General features: G+C 43.0%; 1 protein-coding gene across 1 annotated transcript; it reads left to right on the top strand.

Annotated features, from left to right (window-relative positions):
• The first annotated feature begins 1,119 nt into the window (after nt 1-1,119).
• Nucleotides 1,120-11,062, top strand: AMER3 (APC membrane recruitment protein 3). Its single transcript, XM_030227296.2, has 2 exons — nt 1,120-1,213; nt 8,027-11,062. Exon 2 carries the CDS (start codon nt 8,048-8,050, stop codon nt 11,057-11,059), a length of 3,012 nt encoding a protein of 1,003 aa, XP_030083156.2. The 5' UTR covers nt 1,120-1,213; nt 8,027-8,047; the 3' UTR covers nt 11,060-11,062.
• The last annotated feature ends 1,401 nt before the right edge of the window (nt 11,063-12,463 follow it).

Below are 12,463 nucleotides of genomic sequence, written 5' to 3'. Positions count from 1 at the left end.
TTCAGTCCATGCAGAGCTGGAGATTTTCTAAATGCCTCCAGGGACTGGATTTGTCTGTCTCAGCCATCCAAGAGCTGCCTGTTTGCTGCCTCAGAGCAGCTGTGGAGTAGCCCCTGCATCAGGAGGGCAGCTCCCCTGCAGATACACCAGTCTTCAACCACTGCTGCGTTATCCCGAGTGCAGCTCTAAACTCACAGGAGAGCTACTGAAGTGGATTAAGCCACTGCTTCATGGCATCCACTCTGGCTTTTAAGAGGCTCCTATCCTGCCCCCAGCAGAGGTGTTTCTGCAAGCAGGAGGCCTGGAGAGGCTGATGTAAAGGACTTAGATAGGAATCAGCAGGACAATCAAGATACGATCAGATTGGGATCTCCTTCGAGTGGAGAGGGCTGGGAGAAGGATGCCAGCTTTACACTTCTGTGAAATTAGAGCCCTGGTGTTTGTGATGGTAATAAACTCGTGTATATAACAAAAAATGATGTTGTAACACTGGATATTGCCTTTGATGCACGGTGAAGCAGAAGTTAGACTGAAAGGAGAATTTGGTCAATGATGTTTGTTGAAGGCAGTATGAGGTTAACACCAGGCACTCCAGCCTTGGTAGCTGAAATAGTTGCTCTTTCCCTTCAGACCACTCTGCTTGCACACGAAATCCCTTCTAACTTCAGCTTTTCCTCAAGCTCTACAAAGGGAGGCATATTCCAATAGCCTGCATACACTGCCAGTGAAGCATCACACTAACCAAAACACATTCAGATCATTTTCCCTGAATCCTGGTCTGAAACAAAACAACACATGAGAAATGAAATTAATTTAGATGTATTCCTTCCTATTTAATAAGCAGTCATATAGAGAGGAACCAAAATGCTGGCTCAGAAACTCCCAGGCTTACCTCCTTGCTTTTATTCCTAAAGCAAAGGAAGCATTTCCATGGCATCAAGCAGATGGCTGAAATAAGCATCTTTCCTATATCAAGCTCCATGTGGAAGCTTAGAATCTGTGTGAGGTACGAAAAAGCTACAAGCTGGAGGAATGAGGGGGTGGGGATGAAGGAGGAAGGAGGAGGAAAAGGCAGGGGGTGGAGAGTAACACTGGAGAGCAGCAGTGGTCCAGCCCCTCAGAATCTGAAAAGCATCACCGGAGCCTCTGGATAAAGAGCAGCTTCAGGAGCAAGGCTAGGAGACAGAGGATTTCTGCTCAGTGATAAAACATGGTGAGTAGGATTTTTGTGATGTGCCTGGTTTGCTCTGGTGCAATGGCATTTCTTTTGCTCTGACACAGTGACTCTGAGTGAGTATTATTTTGGGATGACTGCTTGATTTGGAAGCATTGCTTTTTACTTCTTTTTCCATACATCTGGCAAGTCTGTGCCTGTATTTATAAAAATGCACATTCTATCTCCTTTTAAAGCAATAAATTGCTGAGGACAGCCAAAGCTGTCAGTGTTAACACTTTGCTGTCTGGTACCAACAGGCTGCTGGTCAGGGCAAGAAAAAAAAGCCTTGTTTTCTTCTCAGGTATGCAGTGGAAATTTCTGCTCTGCTGCCTTCTCTTAGCAGTACAGTGATGATTGGAAAGCTCCCTGTGCAGGAGTTAGAGCTGCCCTTTTACATGATGTAATTGGAACATTTCAAGCCAGTTATGTTTCTTTCAGTCTCAGGTATAGAAGAAAACTGACAGAGGGGTGCAGAGATTTTGTCAGAGGAGCCTCCTTTTGTCATGGGCTCAGCCTCCTTCTGCCCTGTCACACAGCCCATGTGTGGTTGGGGGATGCTGTGGGTGCCCCAGATGGGGTTGGGGGATGCTGTGGGTGCCCCAGATGGGGCTGGGGGGGTGTCCCAGATGGGGCTGGGGGAAGCACTGGGTTGCCCCACTTGGGGCTGAGGGATGCTGAGAGATGCTGTGGGCGCTGCTGTGCCCCCAGAGATCCCTCCTGTCAGCACGCAGCAAGACAGTGTGTTGGGAGTAGAAACGTGGTTAATTTTACTATGAAAAATCCTGAGCTCCACAAAACAGTTGTCAGGGCTTAAAGGAAGGTTCAGACTCCCCTACAGCACATGGCTAATAAGATTAAGCATTTAACTGCACATCTTTCTAGTATTCTGCTGGGGAGTGTAAGATTTTACTTTGTGTGCTCAGTGGAATGAGGATTGAATTAAAACCACACTAATGTGGTTTTTGCTGGTTCTTCATGAGAAAGCCGTTGCCTGACCCAAATGTGTATGCAAATAATTAGGCATCCTGGGTTACCCAAGAGAGACAAATGATTAAGGGGAATGATAAGATCCAGCCACTAAGGGTGATGAGAGGAGTACTCCTAAGGAGAGGCATGATCTCAATGCAGGTTTGTGTGTCACACAGGCGCCTTTAAAAATAAACATTCTGCTGTTTCCTGAATCACGACTGTCCCTGATTACATCCTCCATCCTTCCCACCCTGTTCTTTTCTGCTTTCTAATGGAGATGAGATGGTAGCAGGGTAATCAGTTTAAGGGGGAAGATGAGCTCTGCTTTAAAATCCTCTTTGCTTTTTACCAGAAGAACTGTTATGTTTATTTGCTCACTAGAAACAGTGTTACAATAACTGCAGTGAGAATATCACTACCCTCTGGCAAGGAAGCCCTATTCTGCTTAGCAATTAAAAATCAAATTAACAGAATGGAATATATGTTCATGATTATTAGTAAGTATTCCCATTATTAACTTTCATCTTCTCGGATAGAGAGTTAATATTTTTGCCTGTAAATAAACAGTCTTATTCCAAAAATCTCCCCCCTGCCACACACTTTACTGGGAGCACCAGCTGTTCCTTATGCACTGCTAATTGATTAGATACTAAAGATTAAAATTAGTGTTGTTCCCTGCCTCTAAAAGTAGCTGTGGCTTTCACCACCTCAGGCTTGCTTGTTTTTTGCATTTTAGGACTTCCAACTGGTGGTCAGTAAAAATCCTCTTGAGGCTAAGAATCGGGAGAGCCTCCCAGAGTGCTCTGTTCTTTTTCCCTTTCCCATTACACGATTTATCAAGAAATATTTTTAAAAGATTTTAATCTTAAAATGCATGGATTTGAATCTTAATGCATGTCCATATACCCAAACCAGGGAGATGCTTTCAGGAAATTTAATTATGCTACAATTTCTGATGGAAAAGCAGGGAAACATTTTCAAAGGTACCTCTGATACTCAGCATCTTAAGTCTGATTGATATGAAGCCACCTGTGGAAAAAGGATTTTGGACTCACTCCAAACTTGTATCCAAAACCCCAAAAGCAGTACAAGGAGGTTTTTCCTTACTTTTGCATTAAAAATCTTGAAAGACTATTCAATGTTTATCAACTTTTTCATTTAAGAAAAGGAAAATGCTTGGAGGGAGGTGAAATTCAGGTGCCAAGTGACATGCAGAACTCTGCTTAGCAAGAGACAGCAAGGCACCATCTCCACAACCTGCCAATTGTGAGAGTGATATAAATGGAAAGAAAGAACACTCCTATCTCCCCTTTAAAACCACTATATTCTGAATTTTACCTATTTCTATCTCCAAGAGAGAGAATTATATATAAATTACACATCAAACAAGCAAGTAAGAGAGGTCCAAGCTGGATCACTGATAAGATTTTGAAATAAATGAACCTCAATTACATTTTTTCCTACTTGAGCAAAATTATATTTGAGCCAAACTTGCCAAAGCTGGAGACTGTATCTAAATTTCCTCCTTGTAATAGTATTATTTCTATCCATGCAACCTTGCTGTAACAGTTACTTCTACTTTCCCAGTAGGATGGTATTCCTAGAATTACATGCCAGAGGACTGATGTTTTACCTTCTCTTTGAAGACAGCATAAACAAATCTTTCTACTGAGTTATAAGCTAGAAAGATACAACAGCTTTGACCCAGCCAAAATCCCAGAGCAAGGTTCTCTCACATTGCCCCACAAAGGGAAACTTGTAGATGGCTGGCAGCAAGTGCTGGGGCCATGGGCAGAGGCAAATGTGACTCTTCTCTTTGACATGGCAGAGGCAACACCTGCAGAGTTTGAATCCTGCCTCCACCCATTTTCCTAAGGAATGTCTGGCTCCATTGCACCTCTCTTTGGCCTTTGTATGTTGGCCTGGACTCAGGGGGGATTTAGGCCATCTGAATATGGCTCTTATTAACCAGAACAGTTACCTAACTCAGTCTTGCTCAAGTCCTCATAACCCAGATCCAGAAGCAATTGCTTTGATTGTCCTAAAATCAAGTCTCCTCAGCCCACAGGAAAGTGTTCATCTTTCCATTCTAAAACTTTAATTTACTTTTAGATGAATCACAGATGCAGTAAAACCTCCTGGTTTTAGGAAAAGGCTGTGACACACCCTGCCCAGGTGGTAGATGTTTGAGCATGAAGTAATTCTGCATTTTGTGAGCAATATTATCCAAATAAAAAGGAAAACCTTACTCCCATTATAGTAGCAGCCTCAAATCCAGGTCTAACTGCCTGCTTAGACACCTGTGAAATCCTAAAAGTGAGCAGCTGGTCTGATCAAGCCAGATAAAAAGCACTGTTTACTGTGGATGGGAAGCCTGAATGCTGCTGCTGCCTCACCCAATCTTCTTGTAAAAGACAACTAAACTGTAGTCTGGAGTAAGATTTGAGGATGTCCTCTATTTAAACACATTCCATAAGCAATTTTGCAGATAGTAAAAAACCATTTTGTTATTAATGAAGAAAACATTGAGACTCTCAGTGCACTGACTGCTAGTTTCCACAGGCTTCTGTTTTTTACAGTGACTTTTAATTACAAGTTGTATTTCCTTTGCAAAGATGGAAATCAGCCCTCATGTATCTTTTATCCCTGTGGAAGAAGTGATATCCTGCAAGTCCAAGAGAATAATTGAAAAGGAACAGAGACAGGCACTGGTGTAGCTGAGTGCATGGGTCAAGAAATCCTAGAAAATGTACTATATTTTAAATGCCTGTAATAATTTTTCATAGAATTTTGATTTAGCTTTACATAACCACTGGAGGGTAACTTTCCCTTACAGCACTTTAATCTGTTTCTAACTTCACTGGTACAGCTTCTGGGGTTAGACATAGAACTTGTGTCCCTGCAGAGACCAAAAAAAGAATCATCACAGAAATATTTCTGGTCTATTTTTGGAAAGAAGTTCATTGATAGTTTACATCACATGAGTAGGAAGAGGAATGGGAAGTTACAAAACAGCATCTAAGATGAATGTTTTTAAAATCTGCAGACTCTGCTAGTCTGTCCTGAGGAGCCCTCCAAGAGTTTACTGAGGAGGACCTCTCTTTCTTTTGCTCATTTTAAAGAGCATTTTTAATGGGGAAGTTTTATAAAGATGTGACAGTCTTAGAATAAGCAGGATGACACAATGAACTAGATACTAAATCTGGCATGAATCCTGAGGGAGTATTAGAAATAGAATATATGGGAATAAATAGTAACATTAAATAATTAGAACACAAATTTGGTGATTATATATATATCCATAGTAGGTTTAAAAAAACCCCACAAAACCCAACAAACCAAACCACAAAATCCCCACAAAAACCAAACCAACAGCTAACACTTTTTTCCTCATCAGAAGAAACTGAAAAGGCAGCATCAGCTGCCATTAGTGTATCTTACATTATTATACTACAGATATTCTCAATAAATATACTACATGGGCCATTTTGAATTTTATCTTGAATTTTTATCTTGAATTTTATTTCAAGATAAAATTGTTCATCTAATCTATTAAAAAAAAAAAAGAAAAAGAAAGAACAAGCCTTGAAGTTTCTAGACCCAGTTATCAAACTGGTCATCCATTGTGTTTCTTATTAGGGAGATATAATTCAGATCAAACATTATTTTATTCCAGAGATTATCCAATTTCATCCTAAATTCTTAGCTTTAATACATTTCATACTTGACAGTAAATAAATCCATTCCTAAAAGCCTTTTTAATGCATCTGCAGAAAAATTCCCAAGTATGCAATATCCTACAAAAGTGACCTTATCTTAGTGCTCAGAATGGGCAGAAACAGCTGCAGGACTTCAAAGAGTCCTACATCACATTGTTGTAAGGCTGGCACTTGCCAATGTCACAGACCTCTGAGGAGCTTCTTGGCAGCATCAGGGACACAATACCTATTTCTGCTCTTGCAAAGGACTGAGGTATCAGACACTCTGTTTCTGGGATATTAATAACTGGTCTTGCATCAGCTCTTTCTGATTGTTTTCACAACCCTGCTGCAGTTCTGCATGCTGCATTGCTTGTCGATCACACCTTGCTTTTCAGAAGAGGAATGTAATTGTGTCCCAGTGACCTATTTCTAAATATGCAAAAGAAGTTTCCTGCAGCATCAGTGAACTCCAGATACCTGACAGGCTAGTAAAATGTTTACTGGCTTTCATTAAGACTGTTCTGTAACACTCACATGGAGTGCCAAGTGCAGATGAATGTGCCAACATCTCAATCACCCTGATAGATGCCCATCTATCACCACCCACCATGTTTCCACCACATGTCAAATGTTCAAACTTTGCCCTTATGTTCTCTGCCTTTTGTCACTGACCTACATTTATTTGTAAACATTGCTAATCACCTGTTAGTTTGCAGCTTCTAGAAGAAAGGGGCTGTCACTGATCTGCCTGCTGGAGAAGTGCTCCCAAATACACAATCCTGCATCTTGTGAGGGGATGGTCAGAGGGTGGCTGTTCCAGCATGGCCTGGCAACTGGAAAGCTTCTGGAGGCTACAGACAGCTGTTATAGTTCAAAATAGCCAGTTCAAGGCTGCTTTAAGTTCTATTTTAGGAGTACAAAGCCTAGGCTTGGTGCTGAATTTAAGATCTCCTGTTCAGTGTCTCCAATTGTTTAATTATGTCTAACCAATTCAAAACAAGATAAATCATTAAATGAGGTTTCATTTGGGAGAGATCCAAACATGTTCTTTCAAGAACAGGACTTGGACTTAATGTGCTCTTTCCCACCAAGTAAAAATCTGGTTGGTCTAACAGCTTTTAGGTAGTGCTTGCTTCATCCCTGATATATCTTTATGGAAATCCATTGACTTACTCAATATTTGAGCTGATGCATGACAGGAAGGGATCAGATCTTTCCATGAAAGAACTGCCAGAAAACTAACAGTGACACAGCTAAAATAATTAATGACTAATTAGATTTATGAGAATATAAACCAGGTTCAATACTAAATTCTATAGGCAGAGCCTGGAACTGGCATTGATACAGGTACTAGAGTATTTTTAGAAATAGCTAATCAATGCACAGTGCAGACTCAATATGGCAATGCCTCTGTGTGCTCCTCTGGTCTTTGTCAATTGGAGATGACACTTTTGTCATGACTAACAATGATTTTTAATGTGGCATTTTTGATTTTTTACAATAAAAGTAGCAGCGTAGAAAATGATATCTTATGCTCAGAAGGAAGCAAAATCAGTAATTCAGTCTCTGCATGCTTCCAGGGTAGTACTAAGGTTTATGGATTTTCTATTCACAGATAAGGATTATTTTAATATAAAGTGAGTGTTGTGTGTCAAAAGTTTGATCCATTTTCTCCGGAGATTCCCCAACTTAAGATTTTTGTCCTCTTCTATGGTACAGATCTATGAACTGCTGCCTACCTGATATACACATTTACATGTTGAACTTTCTCAGGCATTGCTTTTCACTGATGCCTTTTCTACCTTCAGAACAGGACCTTTACCTTGTTAAAAGCCATCCTGAAGTCAATCCTCAATGCAAATCTGTTTATTTCTATCAGACAAAATGTTCTGTGAGCTTCAGCTACCAACTCATGATGTGCAATGTTTTCTCCATGTTGAATCTTCCAGCCAACACACTTTTGGTTTCACTCAGTCTGTTTCTCATGCAGTACCATGCCTCAATGATGAAAATGTCTGATGGCTGAGAAACTCAATTTTATAATGGTTAAAACCCTTCCTTTGTTCTCCATTTGCTTTCAAAATTTACAAGTGCTCCCCACCAACCTCACAATAGTTGTGTTCTGCTGTTTTCTTTACAGAAACAGCTGTGAGGAAGCAGTATGGAGCTCAAGAGAGGAAAGACCTTCATAAAATCCAGTGTGCCACATGAGAAGGTGCCACCAGTGCATGCAGCTCCTACCAACAAAGATGAGATGGGCAAAGACAAAAAGGCAGCTCTGGAGGGAAACCAAAGTGTGGCAGAAGTCCAGCTGGCATGTTTGGCTACACACAAGAACTACAGATTTTCTACCAGAGCAGCAAGGAGTGGAGCTGGTGGTCACAACCTGGAAAAATCATCTGGCTCCTCCTACAAGCTTGTAAGGAAGAGTAAAACCCACGACTGTGTTGCTGAGGCAGACAAAACAGAGAGCTGCAGCCCCAGCAGCAGGGCTTGTGAGGAGGGCTTTGTTGGAAAGGGCAAGGCCCGACTTGTCAATAGCATCAGCTTTTCGGGGATGTCCAGCTCCAGCAGTAAGAAGGAGTGTGTGGTCAGCCCCAGCCAGTCTGCCTGCAGCAGTCAGATGATTGATTACAGGAACTTTGTGCCACAGATGCCTTTTGTACCAGCTGTTGCAAAAACCATTCCCAGGAAGAGGATTTCCCTTAAGAGATCTAAGAAAGGGCTCAGAGATATATTTCATATAAGAAAAAATAAACCAGACAGCCTCTCATTTCTGGTGGAGAAGGACAAGAACCTGTCCTCTCCAGGCTGCAAGAATGAGTTATCTGGACGTCTTGCAAAGTATCTTTTCAAAACTGGAGAAGCTTGTGCAGCTGATTGCTTGGCACAGGACTGCTCAGACAGTGAACTGCAGTCTGACTCCTCCTATGACTACTGCAATGCCCTCTGTGAAGATGTTGCCTCCCTGAAGAGCTTTGACTCCCTCACTGGCTGTGGGGAAATCTTTGCTGATGAGAGCTCTGCTCACCTGGAGCTGGAGAGCAGCAAAGACCTTCTGCTGAGGCGAAGCAAGCACAAAGACAGCCCTGGCATGGGCTCCTTCCAAGGTGGGGTGGAGCAGCTGGCCTCTCCTGGCCAGAATGAGACAGTGGAATTTGCAAAGTTTTGGGACAACATCAACAAATCAGTAAGGCTGCATCAGAGTGCTCTGTTTGAAAAGAAGTTACTGAAGATACCTGTTTCTGACACAGAAAAGGACAGAAGTCAGGCTGCTGTACTTGTCACAGACCCCCAAGTGTCACCTGATAAAGAAGGTGACAATTCCAAAGCCAGCTCCACAGAAACAGAAACACCGAAAAGTGAAAACCAGGAGTCCACATCCACGAGTGATGAAGGCTACTATGATTCATTCTCTCCTGGACAAGATGATGAACTGAAGGAAGCTCAGACCCCTGGTGTCCCAGGTAGATTTCCAAGAGACAGCTACAGTGGAGATGCCCTTTATGAGCTCTTCTATGACCCAAATGAAGTCAAAGTAAACCCTATCCTTGATGATGACTTGTGTGCCTCTGAAAGTGTTTCAGAGCAAGCCATTGAAATCCCTTTGTCCATTTACAGCTTTCATGTTGGAGCTGAGGAGAACATGGCTTCCCAACCAACTCTAGACATCATTAGCCAGGGTTTTTTCCACAGCACATGGAAAGGCAAAGAATGTTTGCTAAAGCTCTGTGATACTGAACTTTCACTGACCATGGGCATAATAAACTGGCTACGAAAACACTCAGGACTCATCTCCTCCCCTGACTCTCTTCAGAGTCCTCAATCACAGCCAGAAAAGTCCAATGATTCATTGATCCCACCCAGTCACAGCCCAGAGCAGAAAGGGAGCACAGAAGCTCAGCAGGAGACACCAGGCAAGGGTGAATCTAATACAATTAACCTATGTGTGCCTTTAGAGGAGAGCAAACATGAAACCCAGGCCTCTTCAGCAAACATTGCTGGAAGAGACCACAGCCTGGAGTCCTGCCTGAACACATCTGATCTGGATTTCCAAGGAAGAGAAGGGAGTCACCACAAGGACTTATCTGCAGTGTCTGGGACTGTGGAAACCCCCAGATCATCAAGTTATGCACCACAATCACAGGCTAACAGAGACAATCTGCAGACATCTTCAACTGAAAATGAGAAGGTAGCAATTTCTCTGGGATGTGAGACATCCAGAGATAAAAACCCACTGCCAGAAAAGCTGAACAGAGAGAGTGGCTCCCAGAGCCCTGAAAATCCTTCATTAGATGATACTCACGAAGTAGAATCATGTTACTCCTACAAGACTGCTGCGACCTCACTCCGAGATCCCCTTGAGAGGGAAGACAGAAATAAACCAATGTATCACTCCCTCTCTATTTCCTGTGACAAACCACTGCAGCCTCTAGCCCTCAATCACTTCCAGAGCTACGTGAGCCCCACACCAACAGAGAGCAGCACTAACATAGTGCAGCTCTTAGAGCACTGTGTAACACAGGTGGCATCATTAAAAATCAGCTATGAAAATAAGCACCTGGAAGACAAATACATCGGGAATGAAATGAACAGTGTCATTCATAAAATGTCTCAGTACAGAAACAAGTTATTGTTGCACAATGAATGCAGCTGCATTGCTCAAATTCCAGAATATCCCAGTATTCCTAGCACAAACCAATACAACTATGACACAAGTTTCCAATCTAGCAGTCTTTATCATTTGAAGCAAAATGGGGAGCAAATTTGCTCTGAAGATCAGAAAAGTAGAGCAAAAGTCCTAGATGAGGTCACTCAAAGCAAGATCAATTTTGAATATGCCCAGTTGAATAATCAAGCACTCTCCTATTTAAAGGACTTTGGTCTCAGCCCAAGTGATTCTGACCCTGAGACATCTCTTAGTAGACCAACATTTTTACCTCTCTTTAACTCTGTCTGCCCAGACATAGCTGGTACCTTCTCACAGGGCTCACACAGCACGGCTGTCTGTCTGTCTGACCCACTGCAGCCTGAGGAGGCCAAGCAGTGCAGCCCAGGGCCCTGGAACTGTGCAGAGAGCCCCTGCCATGGCCTGGCTGCAGGGACTGCTCTGTCCCCTCTCCTAGAGGCAGTGGCCCGGGATACAGCGGTGACAGCCAGGAACCACCAGTGACACACCTGCATGGAGAAGGTGAGTGCTTTGGGGAAGGGTGAAATTAAATGTGAAACAATTCACATTTAATCTGTTCTCTTTTCACAGAGGGACACTTAATAGAGGAGGCTGAGGCATTCAGGGTCTTTCATTTATGCTGGGGGTCACACGAGAAAGCCAGGGATCTGCAGTGTGGAATCGCAGTGCAGATGTGCCCTGTCCTGCAGGTGCACACGTGTGGTGGGCTCTCAAGCACAAAGGAAAGGCCACAGGGCTGTCCTGGTGCTCCTAAATGCACCAAAAGGATGGTCCTCCTTCTTCCAAACATGAAGTGTTTATTCAGAAGGTGCAGTTTGTCTCTGGTCAAGAGCAATAGCTGAAGCCAAGGCATTCTCCACATGCAGGGCTTGACAGGCTTCTCAAGAAAGGGATTACAGGGTCTGTGCTGCACCTGAAGCATTTGAAAATCCTTCAGCCCCACTCACATAGCCTAGGGAGAGCCAGAATCTGCCCTGTAAGAAGGGTAAGAAGCACCTTTGCTGCAGATCAGAAACAGCTGATGGAGCATGCAGTGATTGTGCTGGTTCAGGTTTGCTGTCCCAGGAGGCTTTAGGCCAGAGCAGGCACTGTCTGTACAGAGCTCTGACTCTGTGCCAGCTGAGAAATCCTCTGGCCTCCAGCTGTTGAGAGGAATTTGTTGTATCAGTATGAAACTTGGGTAAATTCTCTGTCGTGTGCCCTGCCAAATGTGACAGATTGGCTGGACTCTGCCCAGCCTTGGCCTCTGAGAAGGCCCCTTTGGAGGTGGTGGAAGACAAAGAGGAGACAAGGGCCAGGACAGAGAATTAAGGAACAGCTCACTATTGAACTGAAGGATACAGGGAACACAACATTTCTTTGGCTCTTGCTGCTCACAGCCATGTGACTGCTTTCTGGTCATCTCTAAAGGCTTCCCAAGCAGCACAAACAAAAAAGGACAGTGTTTCTTTTCTCTCTGTGTGAGGCAAGAACACCCTTCCGTTTTCAAGTCTAGATAGATTCAGTCACCCACATTTCTATTTATGCCACTGTGAAAATGACCTTGCCCACTAACAAGGCTCCCATTGCAGACAGGGATATTTTTCAGGGGGTCTGCATGAAGCTAAGGGCCAGAGACTGTCAGTCTGCCATAGCCTTAACAAACACATTGTATGGTTATAATCTGTTAATCAGTAAATTAGGTCTTTCTCAAATGAATGAAGTGGTCTTGGGTTATTTTCCATTTTTGTTGTGAACAATGCTGCATTTGTGGTGGTTCTGCTGATTAGCAACTCACCTTCTTGTGTCACCAGAATTTTTAGCAGTCCTTAGAACTACTCATCTCTTTTAGATATTTCTGAAATTATAAATTGAGTACAGATGAAGTAAGGTTTGTGCTTGCAGCTA

Source organism: Serinus canaria, chromosome 9 (assembly GCF_022539315.1).
Source record: "Serinus canaria isolate serCan28SL12 chromosome 9, serCan2020, whole genome shotgun sequence".
Taxonomy (NCBI): Eukaryota; Metazoa; Chordata; class Aves; order Passeriformes; family Fringillidae; genus Serinus; species Serinus canaria.
The sequence above is the reverse complement of the archived record's forward strand: the minus strand, read 5'-3'. Positions and strand labels throughout refer to the sequence as shown.

Excerpts from the sequence above, each read along its gene's own strand:
- AMER3 (XM_030227296.2), top strand. The coding sequence starts at position 8,048 with ATGGAGCTCAAGAGAGGAAAGACCTTCATAAAATCCAGTGTGCCACAT.